At 38.7% G+C, this 14017-nt stretch overlaps 1 protein-coding gene across 2 annotated transcripts in view; it reads left to right on the forward strand.

Annotated features, from left to right (window-relative positions):
- The window catches only part of FSTL5 (follistatin like 5), a 327643-nt gene that overhangs the window by 213151 nt on the left and 100475 nt on the right, over positions 1 to 14017 (forward strand). For both annotated transcript variants that reach the window (XM_083631144.1, XM_083631145.1), the window contains exon 7: positions 12487 to 12653. In XM_083631144.1, the coding sequence (XP_083487270.1) occupies positions 12487 to 12653 (167 nt within the window). The remainder of the gene's footprint in view (positions 1 to 12486; positions 12654 to 14017) is intronic.

Here is a 14017-nt window from a genome sequence, read left to right on the forward strand (position 1 = left end):
CCTGTCATTTATGCAAATTTCTCTCTCTCTCCCCCCCCCCCCATTTAAGAGGATATTTACATACACACACACACTTGGGATAGAGGCCTGAGTACTGTGGCTGTTATGATTGAAGTGGGATATTTGTGATGGTAAGGATCTCTATTCCAGCTTCTTGGATGAGGGAGGAAGACAGCTGGCTGAGAAAAATATGCAAATAAAGAAAGAACATTCCAAAAAAGACTCTCTAAGCATATTAGCTTAGAATAATGAACATTTAATATTTTCTGGAAGGCATCCAAAATGTTCAAAGTTTTTATTGGGTTTGTTTTTTGTCTTCATGTATGGTTGATCTTTTCTGTTTTGTTTTGAAAATGCAGTTATTGCCTGCAATACATCATTGGATTTGCACTTGAATTCTGAATCCCTTATAAAACAACAATGCTACCAACTTTCCCCATTTGAAATAATTATTTGCTGGCTCTTTGTGATTCAGATAATTGCATTGGCCTCTAGCAGTGGCAGCAATTTGAATTCCCTATAGTCTATCTCAATAATAATTCTTTAGTTTTAATGCATTCAAACGAAAGAGTTTCTCCATTGCTTGCTTCTCTTTTCTCTTTTCTTTTTTTACTCCAACAAAAAAATGTTGGAGGCAATTTGTTCAGTCACATTCTTAACACTTAATTCCACAGCAAAATTTATGGAAATCAGTTATGAATCTTATGCTGATTATTATGTTTGTGACAGGTAGAAACCATGGGGGAGGGTGTGAATCTCAGAAAATATTTAGAAGTTGCGGGGGTGGGGAGGAGAGTTTGTGCTCTAACTAACAGGCTGCTAATTGCTGGAGTGTGTGCATCCTTTTCTTCTAGGTTTGGGGAAGGACCAGATATCTATAAGATATGCTTATAAGTGGGATGATGGGCTAGATTTGTGTTAAAGGAGCAGCTTTTGGGGATTGTGGGACATTTGTCATTAGGGAAATGTGTGTGTGTGTGAAAATTGTTCTAAACTTTTATTATTTACGACTCTTACATTCTTGGAAACTCTTTCATTTAAAATACAGAAAATATGTAATGCTTTCAGATTGCAATCTAAAGATAGTGACTAAGTTGTTGCCATGCAATGACAGACAACATAGTTTTAGTCCTGTTTTAAATATGTTCTTGTTTCATGGTATTGGCAAAGGTAGTTGGGCATTTACACAATCAACAGTATATCCTCACATCCTAGGTCAGCCTTCTCACAGTCTGCTGCACTCCAGATAGTTTGAACTCCAACTCCCATCAGCCTCAGCCAGCATAGCCAATGGTCAGGGATGATGGGATTTGTAGTCCAGCAACATGTGGAGGGCACTAAGTGGGGGGTGGTTATCGTAGAGCATGGCATTCCCCATCTAGACTATGCTATGCTATACAACTTTGAAAGGTATTAGAAGGAAATCTGAATGGATTGTAATTTGGCACCTGAAATTTGTGACGTTTACTGCAACAATAAACTTGATATTCCAAATGTAAATTGAGGCTTGGTTTTATTATTTCAATTAAAATGCTTATATTAGGGGAAGGGCATTGCTGTCATGAGTTTTGGGATTGAGTAACTAGCCACGTAAGCTTGTCACGAATGAGACTCTTGGTATATGTTTTCTGCACATCTATTTCTCTCTAGCTGTATCGGCTGCATCTCTTGACAGGACCCTGAGACTTCCATCTTCTCCCTATTGACATTTTGCTGAAAGAACTATTGCTGTACCATCAACCTTTTGTCTGGAGACTGCTGTCTGGACAAGTGTCTCTTAAGAGCCCATCTTTGTAGTTTTGTAATAAGTCAGGAGTTCAATATTGATTGATGGAAAGTTGCCCATGCCCCCTCAGTGCCTGAAATGTATTGCCTATGCAGTTCTTCCTATCTTTTAACATGGCAAAAAAACAAAAACAAAAACCAGAACCCAGAGCTGTAGAGCAGCAATAACCTAAGCCCCTGTTGCTGATTAAACAGCACCATACGACTGGGGCTTTACTATTGTTTATGTATGATTCTTGATTTAATTCAAATATGAAGCTTAACAACAAATCCTGTTAAGATTGTGAAGTATTTAGCCAACCATTGTTTGTTTAGTAATAAAAAAGATCATTGTATATAGGGATTTAGCATAGCTCATACTCTAGAATGAACAGATTAAAAATTGCTTTATTTGTAGATCCTTTTGTTGTAAGGAGGCTCCTCTTCTATAAAACTTATTTCTCTCATTTGTGGTCTCTTCTAATACAACAAAGGTAAGAAGGCATTTTGCCTTGGAGTCTAAAACAAGTTAACTTATGGTTGTTGTTAAGAGGGATTTTTTTCCATCTCCTTCCTTCTGCAATTCCATCCCCCCTCAAAAAAAAACCCAACTCCATGGAGCAGGAGGCTGCTAGAGGGTACTGGAAACTTCTGTGAACTCATTTTAGGTTAAACTTATATTAGGATTTTGACTGATTACTCCCCCTGGACTCCTACTCTGAACCTCTTAAGAATATTCACTCTTTCCTGAAATGTAAGAAGGCATCATTTTCCATTCCACCTTGTAATCATCACATGCAGCACTGTTTCTGTTCTTCTGGAGTTGTTCTTCCATCTTACTGTCCACTGTCACAAAATTACACAACTTATGTAATTAATTATGCAAATTACATAAGTTATGTTGTGATTATGTCATTCTGTCTCATTCATTTTAATGCAATGAAAACACAGTGTGGATGGGGGGAGAATCTAATCAGTTACGTGCCGTTTGTAGGCTGAAAGCATAGACAACAGTGAATACCAATAATATTTGTTCTGGGCATGGAACGAATAAGTGAACGTTGACAATTTCCAGTCCTGTTTCTGTTTTCATTAGAATTCTTGGATATCTCTACCTGTCTTTGAAACATCGTTAAAAAGCCTGTGCAACTGAGCATCATTTCTAAGAAGGAGAGGGTGGAATTTATCAACACCTTTAGTCAGCTCTGACCTTTCCAGATGCCATTGCCAATTCCCTTTTACCATGTTCAAACCCAGGAATGGGAACCTGAAGACTCCCAAGTGTCATTGGACTCCAACTGCTATCACTGCCAGCTGGCATGGCCAATAGTCAGAGGTGACAAGAGTTTAGTCCATCAACATCTGGAGAGCCATGGGTACCCCACCCTGGTCTAAGTTGCCCAGCCATTAGATTTGCCTGTATCCAGTCTCTCCACAAACTTACTGTTCCTATCTTCAGTCTGGGTTGTGTACAGATGCACCGTCTTGAAAGACCTACATTGGCTACTAGTATGTTTCCGGGCACAATTCCTTTAAAGCCCTAAATGGCCTCAGTCTTGTATACCTGAAGGAGTGTCTCCACTGAGACACTGAGGTCCAGCGCTGAGGGCCTTCTGGGAGTTCCCTCGCTGTGAGAAGCCATGTTACAGGGAACCAGGCAGAGGGCCTTCTCGGTAGTGGCACCCGCCCTGTGGAATGCCCTCCCACCAGATGTCAAAGAGCAAAACAACTACCAGACTTTTAGAAGACATCTGAAGGCAGCCCTGTTTAGGGAAGCCTTTAATGTTAAACACACTATTGTATTTTAATATTTTGTTGGAAGCTGCCCAGAGTGGCTGGGGAAACCCAGCCAGAGGGGCAGGGTATAAATAATAAATTATTGTTGTTATTATCTAGTGGTTAGAAAAAATTATTTCTAAGCTCGGCAAGGTGACAGAGCAGTGGCACTCTGAGAATCACTCTCCGCTTTTATTGGGTTGAGAAAACAATGTTTGAACAACTTCATAGGAGTTTTCAGTTGGGAAAATGAGTCAAGTGTCTGGCAGGGATGTACAAAGTGTCGTACTGTAAGGTGAGGGGGTTAGAACAGGTGAGCTTTGAAGGATGCCTTCCAGAGCTTGATTTCTATTTATTCCGGGAAGGACTTCCCAACTTTTGACTTTCAGTACTATTTCTGACACTCTGTGTAGCTGCAGGCAGCTTGCTTATTTCTTGTCTGTTAAATAACACTGATAAAAATGCCTATCTCTGTCACATGAGAGTTGGGGAAGGGGGTGAGAAATCACTTCACTGTAGGTTGAAACTGGAAATGTGTTACATTACGTTATCATGGTTTCCCTTTCCGTATTAGCCCTTTTTTTATCACTCCCACTGGAAAGAGGAGCTACAGTATCTAACTGCAATCAGTGTTGCTGTTTCTTTCCTCCAGATGGCTGGCCCAGAGGTGTCTACCTTTCTGACAAAAACAGAGTTTAACTTATATAAAAAAAGTACCTGTTTTGGCGTGATGCCTAGAAAACAAAACCTCTCAAAGTCAAGTTGGCTATTTTGCATGAAGGGAATTTACAAACAACAAAAATACACTTTATGGTTTGTAAATAAACTCAAATATTTGTCCATATGTAGAAAGCTCCCTGTAAGCAACTGACAAAAGAAGCACTTGCATGATTTTCACACATGACAGTATATCCTGGTGTGCTTTTTCACTCTGCATCAGTGTACGCCTTTGCAGTGAAAATAATGTATGAAGCAAACCTGTACATCCTTATGATGGCTCCCAACAGATTAAAAACAGAATACAGTGGTACCTTGGGTTAAGTACTTAATTCACTCCAGAGGTCCGTTCTTAACTTGAAACTGTTCTTAACCTGAAGCACCACTTTAGCTAATGGGGCCTCCTGCTGCCGCCGCAGCACAATTTCTGTTCTCATCCTGAAGCAAAGTTCTTAACCCGAGGTACTATTTCTGGGTTAGTGGAGTCTGTAACCTGAAGCGTATGTAACCTGAAGCGTATGTAACCCGAGGTACCACTGTAACATTAAACATTAAAAAAACTTCCCTAAAATTCTCCATTCCACCTCCATTCTGCTCATTCGAGCAATAGGTTGATCAGAAACACCACAGAACAACCATGAGGGAATTAAATTCAAGTGTAATCCCTATTAAACTGCTTGTGCAAATATCTTTGCATCTTTAATAAATATTGTGGTTCTTACTTCACAAAATTGTTAGGATGAACCCTATACACATTTATCTGGAACTGCTGGGAGCAGACCTCACTTACCTGTGAGTAAAGCTTACTGAATTCAATGGGACTTTTATCTTGTGTACACACTATTAATATATTTTAAAATATACCTAGAATATACAGAAGCTTTGTATATAAATGGTTAGTGATTTGTCTTTGTGCCACTAAATAATTGAAAATACACACTACTAAATACCATATAAATCCTGATCCTATAGATGCTTACTTCAAGAGTGCAATCAGACATTATTCCATGTAAGCATTCAGAGGACGGCAGCCTTAATATGTTATGTGAATATGTCCATTATTACTTTAGGTTTTGGGAGTTGCTATAAGGTAGAATGGGAAAAGGAAACAGGGTATATTCCTCATGATGAATTTATGGATTGATTTGAATAATGAATAAATACCCTATCATTCCCTCTGTCAATGAAGACTTTTTAAAAAATGAATGAAACTAAACTCATGGCATCCTGCTTTGCCAGCATATTACTCTTACATGTCCATCTTGTGAAACTACTCTGGGTATCTTCCAGGACCAACAGTAAGACAAGACTGAAACATAGTTTTAAAAGAAAAATAATGAGAGGGTGCAAACTACAGAAAGAGGATTTTAAGCATGGGGAAGAGGGGAGTGGATGGAGACTGCAGAGTTTGAAATGAAAACCCCAAAAGGAAGGAAGGAAGAGAAAGGAGAACCAAAAATAGTATGTATGGGACCAAATACGGTAAGTATGTATGGGACCAACACCATATTTAGAGAAAACCGGATAATGGAGATGTGGGAGTGGTTTGGGATTAGAAAAATGAGGATATAGACTTTAAGAACAATGCCTGAGGTTGTCAGTCAGTTTAGCCAAGGATAACTCATCTGTGCAAGCTTGTGGGACTGTATGGAAAGATAAAGACTGTAAATTAAATGTATACAGATAAGGGACAATTCAGAGCTGAGCCTGTGGCTTAATACTTTTGTAAGGAAGAAAAGGTTGCTTTTGAGGGGTGATTCAGGCCTATTTTCTTGCTCTCAATAAGCCATCTTTGTTATATCTGGACAAAATAATGGGACTACAGGGCCTTAGCTTTTCATTGCACATGACTTTTTTAGTAGTTAAAACTATCGGGGGGGGGGGGTTGTTGTTTTGCTTTTGAGATTCACGCATATTATACAATGGTAAGGGTAAATAGGTTAAGGGCTCCCCACAAAAGCAAAGAGAATCCAACAGCAACTATATTTTTTGCCATCAGAAAGATGCTTGAATCTCCAGTGGATTATAGCTGCTGTTGCTTCCTTGAAGCACTGAAAATGAGAAGCTGGAGTTACGCACACACAGACCACTTGATATAAATAACTCATAGAACTCTTACACCTTAGCCTGCATCTCTGCTTTGCCCTAAAAGACTCACTAGTACAAACACTCAACAACAACACAAACTCTTTCTCCCCAGTGGGTTTTTTTTCTTCTTAAAATGAAGCAGTTGAGAAAGCAATCATTTCAAATTATAATATCTATACTATTTTAAATCTCCCTTCACAATCCAAGCATGGAATATTTTTAAACAAAATAATTATGGAGGAAAACTTTTTGTTGCAACTTTGAATACTTAGGCTGCATAATTTGTGCTCATGTCTGAAAATAAAAAAGATATTCTCATTTATTTATAAACTGTCTTTTAAATTTAATTGCAAGAAAAACATTAGTAAGGATCGGAGAGATCATAGTATTTCAAGGAATGCATTCTGGATGTGTACCAGTCCTAAATATTTGTGTTGGAATATCTGTCTGAAATGCTGGAATTAACATGTATGCACATGTATACATGGAATACCATGTATTCCATGGTACATGGTTGTCATTCAGATGGTGCTGGGGTGTATAGCAGGTAGGATGTGTAGTCTGAACACAGGAACCATGGAACAACCTTTGCTGCCCCTGTTAGGGTATCATGTCAGCATATTATAACAATCCTGCACAGGTATATATTGGTAAAGCATCATGCATTCATGCTACTGTGTCTGCAAAAGCCAGTTGCCAGCTAAAATACAGTACCAGTGTAATGCTATGACATAGCACAAGAATGAAGTAGAAGGTTACAAGAGAGCAGGGTTATCTTGTGCCATCTTGAAGTTTTCTGGTCATTGCTATGTGGTCAATGTGTGCTGCTGGGTGGTTATTTTCCACAGTACTTTTCTATACAGAGGGTCACCCTTGCATAATTGGAATGAGCATTGAAAACAAAAGAGCACTTGTTGGCATCCTTCTGTCTCAACAGACAATGGAGTTCACATCCAGATGTGAAGTCAAATCACTGCGTTAGCAGCACTGAAATAACCTCCCTGGGGCTCAAGCCTGGACAGTGTGTCCTGGGCTGCCCAGATGAAAAGACACTCCCCACCTCGGCTTGACTGATGTGGTCCAAAGGAAAGCAGAGCAATACCTTTGGCACCAGCTTGGCTGCAGGAGTTGCCAGAAGGGGACATACAAAGCACCATCCAGCCATCTTAGGGACTCCACTCCGGATTTGTGTAGGGTTTACTCCTTAGCCTTTTCATCTCTCAAAGATATCCCACAAAACAGTAGAGGTTTAGGATCAGAGTTTTCCTTCTCCTAGATGGGCTAGGTTGACAAACCCCACCTGCCCCTCACTTCCCACTACAGCAGGTGCTTCTTGACCATTGGATCCACTATTAAACAAAGAATATTGTGTAATAAATACAAATTAAACCTCTTCATCTAGAATGTATGATGGATGGGGAACCTGTGGTCCTCCACATGTTGCTGAACTAGATTTCCCATCATCCCTATGCTGACTATGACTGATGGCAGTTGGAGTCCAACCACATCTAGAGAGTCATGTGTTCCCAACCCCTGCTTAGAATATAGAGGTGTAAATCAAGGTTGGTTCCCCTGTATTTCACATGGATGTGGCTTGCATCTCGAAAAACAAACAAGATAAAGTTTCATCATGCAGACAGGCAACTTTTCCTGCCTATTTATGTTCTTTAGGCCTCGTTCCATATAGTGACACGTGGTTGTTGTGTTTTTTAAAAGAAACTTAACTCTATGCATTATATATAAAATGCATTTTTAACAATGCAATTCTGTACTTGTCTACTCGCCCTACTGCTCAGTCCATTGTGTTCAATGGGGCTTACTCCCAGGTAAGTGGATATATGATTGCTGCCCAAAACAGGTTTATTAAAGCTTTATTCCCTAAATACTTTGATTTATATTTTGATTCAACTGATTGGAGAATATTAAGTTTCATCTGTTCTCTTCTACATGCATTTAAAAAATGTGTTATGTTTCTTATTATGTGACTCTGAACAAAATGAGCTGAAAGTGAAACTGACATTATACACTACTGAAAGAGCAATAAAAGGAAATAAAGATCATATGCAATAACACTGTACCTTTATCACAAATATATAAAATTACACTAAAACTACAAAGGAGCAAAAGGTAAAAATTATCCCATCACAGCACTTTGTTGTTGATGTTTTATTTCAGAGTTTTATGGTTTTCTCATTAAGAGTTTGAAACTTGCTGTAGATTATATACAAAGGATGGTTCTATGTCGTTTGAGGAGGTTATTGCTTTTAAATTACATTCTAAATAGGCAAACAAAATGAATACAGGTTTAATGTGGTCTTAATTCTATCTAGCAAGCTCCAGTCTGGATAATGTTCGTTAGCTCAGGCTCAAAGGGGTATTTTGTGGCTGCAAGTGAATAAATAAGTAACTGAATGGGAAGACTCAAAATGTATAGTTGTTAATTAAAAAGCATATTTGCCATTATACATCCTGTGGAATATGTTCCCGTTTTAATATTTTATCAATTGAAATGTAATATATACAGATGTTCATATATTCACTTTTTCTTTCCCTTGTCTCCTCCCCCTTCCCTGCCGCCACCAAAAGAAAAAAGTTTATTCTGCTTTTTCTCTTAGCCACTTTTGGTTAAGTGATAAAGTATTTAAGAACTGGAATGGTACCAATTTCCATTCACTATCAGTTTTGTGCAGTTGAAACTTTGGACAATAATCTGATTCATTTTTTTAGATCACAGCCACTCATGACTTAACTAAATTTCTGCTTAGGAAAAATTGCCAATGGGTGGCGTGGCAAGCAGATATGGAACTGATGATAATATTTCAGAAAGTAATTGGAATAGTTGAGCCATGTATCTTTCTTCCACCTTTTTTCCAGTGGCTTCTTAATCCACCCAATAAAGACTGGTCTGTTCAGCTTGGGAAAGTTTTTGGCAAATGTAACATAGGCTCCAAATCTATATCTCATTGAAATTTGAATCTCATTGAAATCCCAGCCACACAACTGTCTGATGGATTGTGCCCTCAGACTTGTCATAAACCAGCCTTGTACATTGCATACTTCTTGCTGCTACATCTTGAGCTCACATGAACAATGGTTCCATTCTGATGTCTGGCTCAATGTCCTTGTCAAATACAGATCTAGTCTACAGTAATTTTAAATAGTTCCACTCAGAGCCACCATAGTCATTTGTTATTCCCTGCTCCTGACAAGAGAATTAGTCAGTGCTAAATGTGCAGGATTGCCAAAGGACACCTTCTTAGTAACTATTTTTTGTTGGTTATGATATGTCTAAAGATACAGAAATGAATGTGCGTCTTCCCCTCCATAGATTCAGCACTGGAGTTAGTTGCTGATGTGGAACACACATCTTTTACTTTTTGTGGTATGTAATTAAAGGTTTTGAATGACTTTTTTGTTTTTTAAGAATACAGCACAAGCAGGATATCTGTGAATTTCATGCTGTCATGAAACTAAAATCTTGCCATTTTTTCTTACCAAAAAAAGGTGCCTTTAATGATGCAACAAAGCTTTTTCCCTACCCAGAACTAGTGGACTGTTTGTTTGATGCTTCCTTTTGGAAACACATTAGACAAATGTGCTATCTCTTTAATTGTGCTAATTACAAAGTGCTCTCTTAATTTGGCTAAAAGGAGCCAGTTAAGGATCTTTCCATGTTCCTAGATGGATGTTCTACCCCCAATTGAAAGATTAATGCCTGCCTTACTTGAGACTAATTTGTTGTTTGAGCAATAATGAAGTAACTCAAAGCTCTTTGTGGCTCCTTTAGGCCACTTGTCACAAAACATTTATTGCAGATCATTCCTCTTAAGTCTACTAGGGCTATTCTAACATGGATCACTATCTTCATTATTTGCTCAGTCTACCCGATGTTAAGCACTTTTAATTTCAGTCCCATTGATGTTAGTGGAGATAGAGACCATGTGATTCTGTGATTCTATGTTGGGCTAATTTACAAACCATGCTTTGTAAAGTTGTACACTTTTACACATCTTCTCTTGCCCTTCTCATGCATGAATCCCCCTTTCTTTCCATGCTTTTCTGAAACCATAGTTTAGTGTTATAGTGGCACGGGCATGAATATGGTTAAAGCCAGCTAAGATTCCTTTGTAACCATGGCTTGAAGTGGATTACCAAACAAGAATGATGAAGGGCTCTTGGTTAGCTTTAACCATATTGGCAATAAAGTCAAAGTAATGCTGAAACATGGTTAAAGCACACAATGGAAAATGGGAGAAATTATTGTGCAAGGAAATTGGGAGGAGAGGAAGCATGGGTCTGCTGCTGTTATGTTTGAATGGAGCCAAGTGTTGAGCATATGGTTACATCTCCTATTAAAATCAATAGGAATTCTATACCTATGTAGCATCATGAGTTGTGCCAGCTTCCTATTTGTCCTCTTCCTTGCTTGCACAGTGCAGCTTATACAGCCAACCATGAAGAGCTCTTCCCATTTTCCCATTGTTGGCTGGTAGGCAGCCCATGTCTAAACAGCCCCCATGGCTCATCCCCAGAAAGATGCTTAACTGAGGAGTAACAGGGGTGTGATGAGGGTATGGCAATATTTTGTTGCTAGTTGTTACTCTGGGTTATTTTTCAGTGTAAAATAAATTTCTCAAAAAGAAAGAAAGAAAGAAAGAAAGAAAGAAAGAAAGAAAGAAAGAAAGAAAGGCAGTAAAGCCAATAAGCAAAAACCATCAATAACTCTTCTTGGCAATGTTTGCCATTTTTATTGTGAATAGTCCATCATCTATCATTGTATTTGGTTACAGTTTACAAACCCTTTACATATTGCCACATAGCTTAGACATATCAGTTGTAGCATGAGCTTGTCATCAGTTTCTGGTTTTCACGGTGAGATGAAAAGTCATTGGCAGTAGATTAGTCCATGAACGATGTCCAAACTTTGAGCCAATTCAGATGTTTGCAGGAACACGTTGTACAGTCAAACATTCCACAGTGCCATGTCAGACATGGGTTTTGAGACAGAATCATAGAAATATAGACTTGCAGAGTTGAAGAGACCATGAAGTTCATCTAGTTCAACTTCCTGCAATGTAGGAATCTTTTCCCCAGCATGGGGCTCAAATCCATGAGCCTGAGATTAATAGTCTCATGTTCTACTGACTGAGCTGCCCCAGGTTCATCCCAGATAGGAGTGTTCCGTCAGAAGATTGTACAGCATGTCCCACTGAACACTAGACTCATATTTTAATGTCTAGAGACCAAAACAGAAAAACATATGGTAGGGTCATGTTGACTATGTGTAAGGCTTATTTTAGTTAAGTGTGCTCACTTTCTAATGAAGATGCCCCATCTTTGCAAACCAGATTTTAATTTTATTTGTTAGTATTATTTAGGAGTATGATGATGGCACCAATGATTATTGTTCATCAGCCTGGCCTATTGCATATAAAGCAATGAACGGGTCGAGTCTACTATTAATATCAAAAGATGTACGCAGGTCAGTGGAGCTAAACCCTCTGGCATCTTACTTCCTTGCAGTCCTCCAGGCATAGGGCAGTAAATAAATTCAATAATAATAAAAAAATGTAATCCAGCTCAGAAGAAATGTGCCTAAAGTGATGGACCACCAGGAAGTAAGGTGGTATATAATCCCCAATGATATACTTCTTTTGATTTAATAATTGACTTCCTGACCCTGCTTTATTTGTTGTGAATGGGGCAGATTCTTGGAGCAAACCTACATGGTTGCCATCATTATGTCTAATTTAACTATAAAGGGTTATTTAAAAAACAGCTCCCCTAAAGTGTGTGTGCAGGTGCACACACATGCCATGAGTATGTTTATCCAGAAGGGCACTACAAAAATATTGTCAAGGTGCTCAGATATTTGACAATATATTTAATGTACTTTTGGAGCCGGTGTGCCATGTTCTTTGCTTTTGAAATTATTTCATGTTAGAAGGCTCTCTTCTTACCAAGCAATACTTGTCAGTCAATCTAATTGAAATGTCATGCTGACCTTTTATTTGAAACAGTTCTATTTCCTGACTTCATTTGGAAATTATTTTGCCTTTAATTCAAATTAAAATCTTAAAGCTACCAGGGTGCAGAAACCCTGTATGCTAATTAACTTTAAATGCAACGTATCTTTTACAGAAGTAATTCAACTGAGTCTGCCAGAAGATCAGAAAATAAGCATCACTGCAGCAACAGTAGGACAAAGTGCAGTTCTAAGTTGCGCCATTCAGGGGACCTTGAGACCTCCTATCATCTGGAAGCGGAACAATGTCGCTCTGAACAACTTAGATTTGGAAGACATCAATGTGAGTGATAAAGGACTCTCGAGCTACTTAATAGAGTCATTATAAAACCTTTGCCATACAAACTAGAGCAGTAGCATTTGTCAAACTGACAACCGCTCCTCAGTGTTGTTCCTCTTCTGACACATGAGTGACCTCCTGTTCAGGTCAAAGGGTCATGCTGGAAATGTCTCTTGAAATTAAATGACGGCTTCTGTTTTCAGATGCTGAACAAAAATGCAAAATATAAATTCTCGCCCATTGGCAATAGAGATTATACAATTCTCCTATTTTTTTTAAAAAAAAGAGAGAGGGAGGAATGAGGTAAAGGATTGAGGCTAAAGAAACAAATGGATTCACCCCATAGAATCCAACAACACCTTATTTAATTCAAGAACTGGCTTGGCTGTGTTCTTGCTGGTACTTTGTATGAGGTTCCATTGTTTGCGTGTAATTTCTGTCAGGTGAAAAGGGCATACCTTTATTATCCTGAGTGTTGCTAACACTAAATCATTACTCAACTAGGCAAGAAGGTGAAATGGTCAAAAAAATAACAAGATCTGACAATATACAGTGGTACCTTGGTTTTTGAATGTAATACGTTCCAGAAGACCGTTTGACTTCCGAAACGTTCGTAAACCAAAGCATGCATTTCCGGAAGCATTTACGTCCGGAAAACTCAATACGGAAGCCATGTGTTCGGAAACCGAAGTAGTTCCTTCTGGGTTTTTGGCGTCAGAAAGTCTAAATGTTCAACTTCCAAGACAATTGAAACCAAGGTACTACTGTAATAAAGAGCACCTTGTTAATTGTGATCAAGGTGCCTGATCAGTAGGGGGCTCGCTACCATTTGCTGGAGACTCCTGTTCCTCATCCTTTCCTGTCACTGCCTGTGTTCACCTTCCATCTTCAAGTGTGGTAACTTGTCAATTAACACAATGGTCCAGATTTGGAGGAACCAATAGACTTGCAAGTTTGACGACGTGGCTGCTGGGAACAAGAATTGGAGCTCTTTGTTAAAAACCTGTTGATTAAAGGGTCCTCATTGGATCCATAGTTTAAAAGGTTGGTGCATAATCCGGCATATTTCATAAAATATTTTCTTCCAGGAAGACTGAATAGCAGCTGCCACATTATTAACTTTCTAAACTTTTTTGTAGTACCACCAGCTATTCTTACATTTTCAAGCTTATCTATGTAATAGTACGAGCAAAAACAATCTTATTTTTTTTATGGAAACATAGCAGGATCCCAAGGGATGCACAAAACCTTTCCCTATCGGCTGCATTTTAGTCATGGAGCTGAGACATCAAAGGAGCTGAAGTAAACAATGTGAGATTCAGATCTCATACTGCAGTCTGTTTGGCCTGCCTAAACTTCACTCCATG

Source organism: Podarcis filfolensis (assembly GCF_964270895.1).
Source record: "Podarcis filfolensis genome assembly, chromosome: 9".
Lineage (NCBI taxonomy): Eukaryota > Metazoa > Chordata > Lepidosauria > Squamata > Lacertidae > Podarcis > Podarcis filfolensis.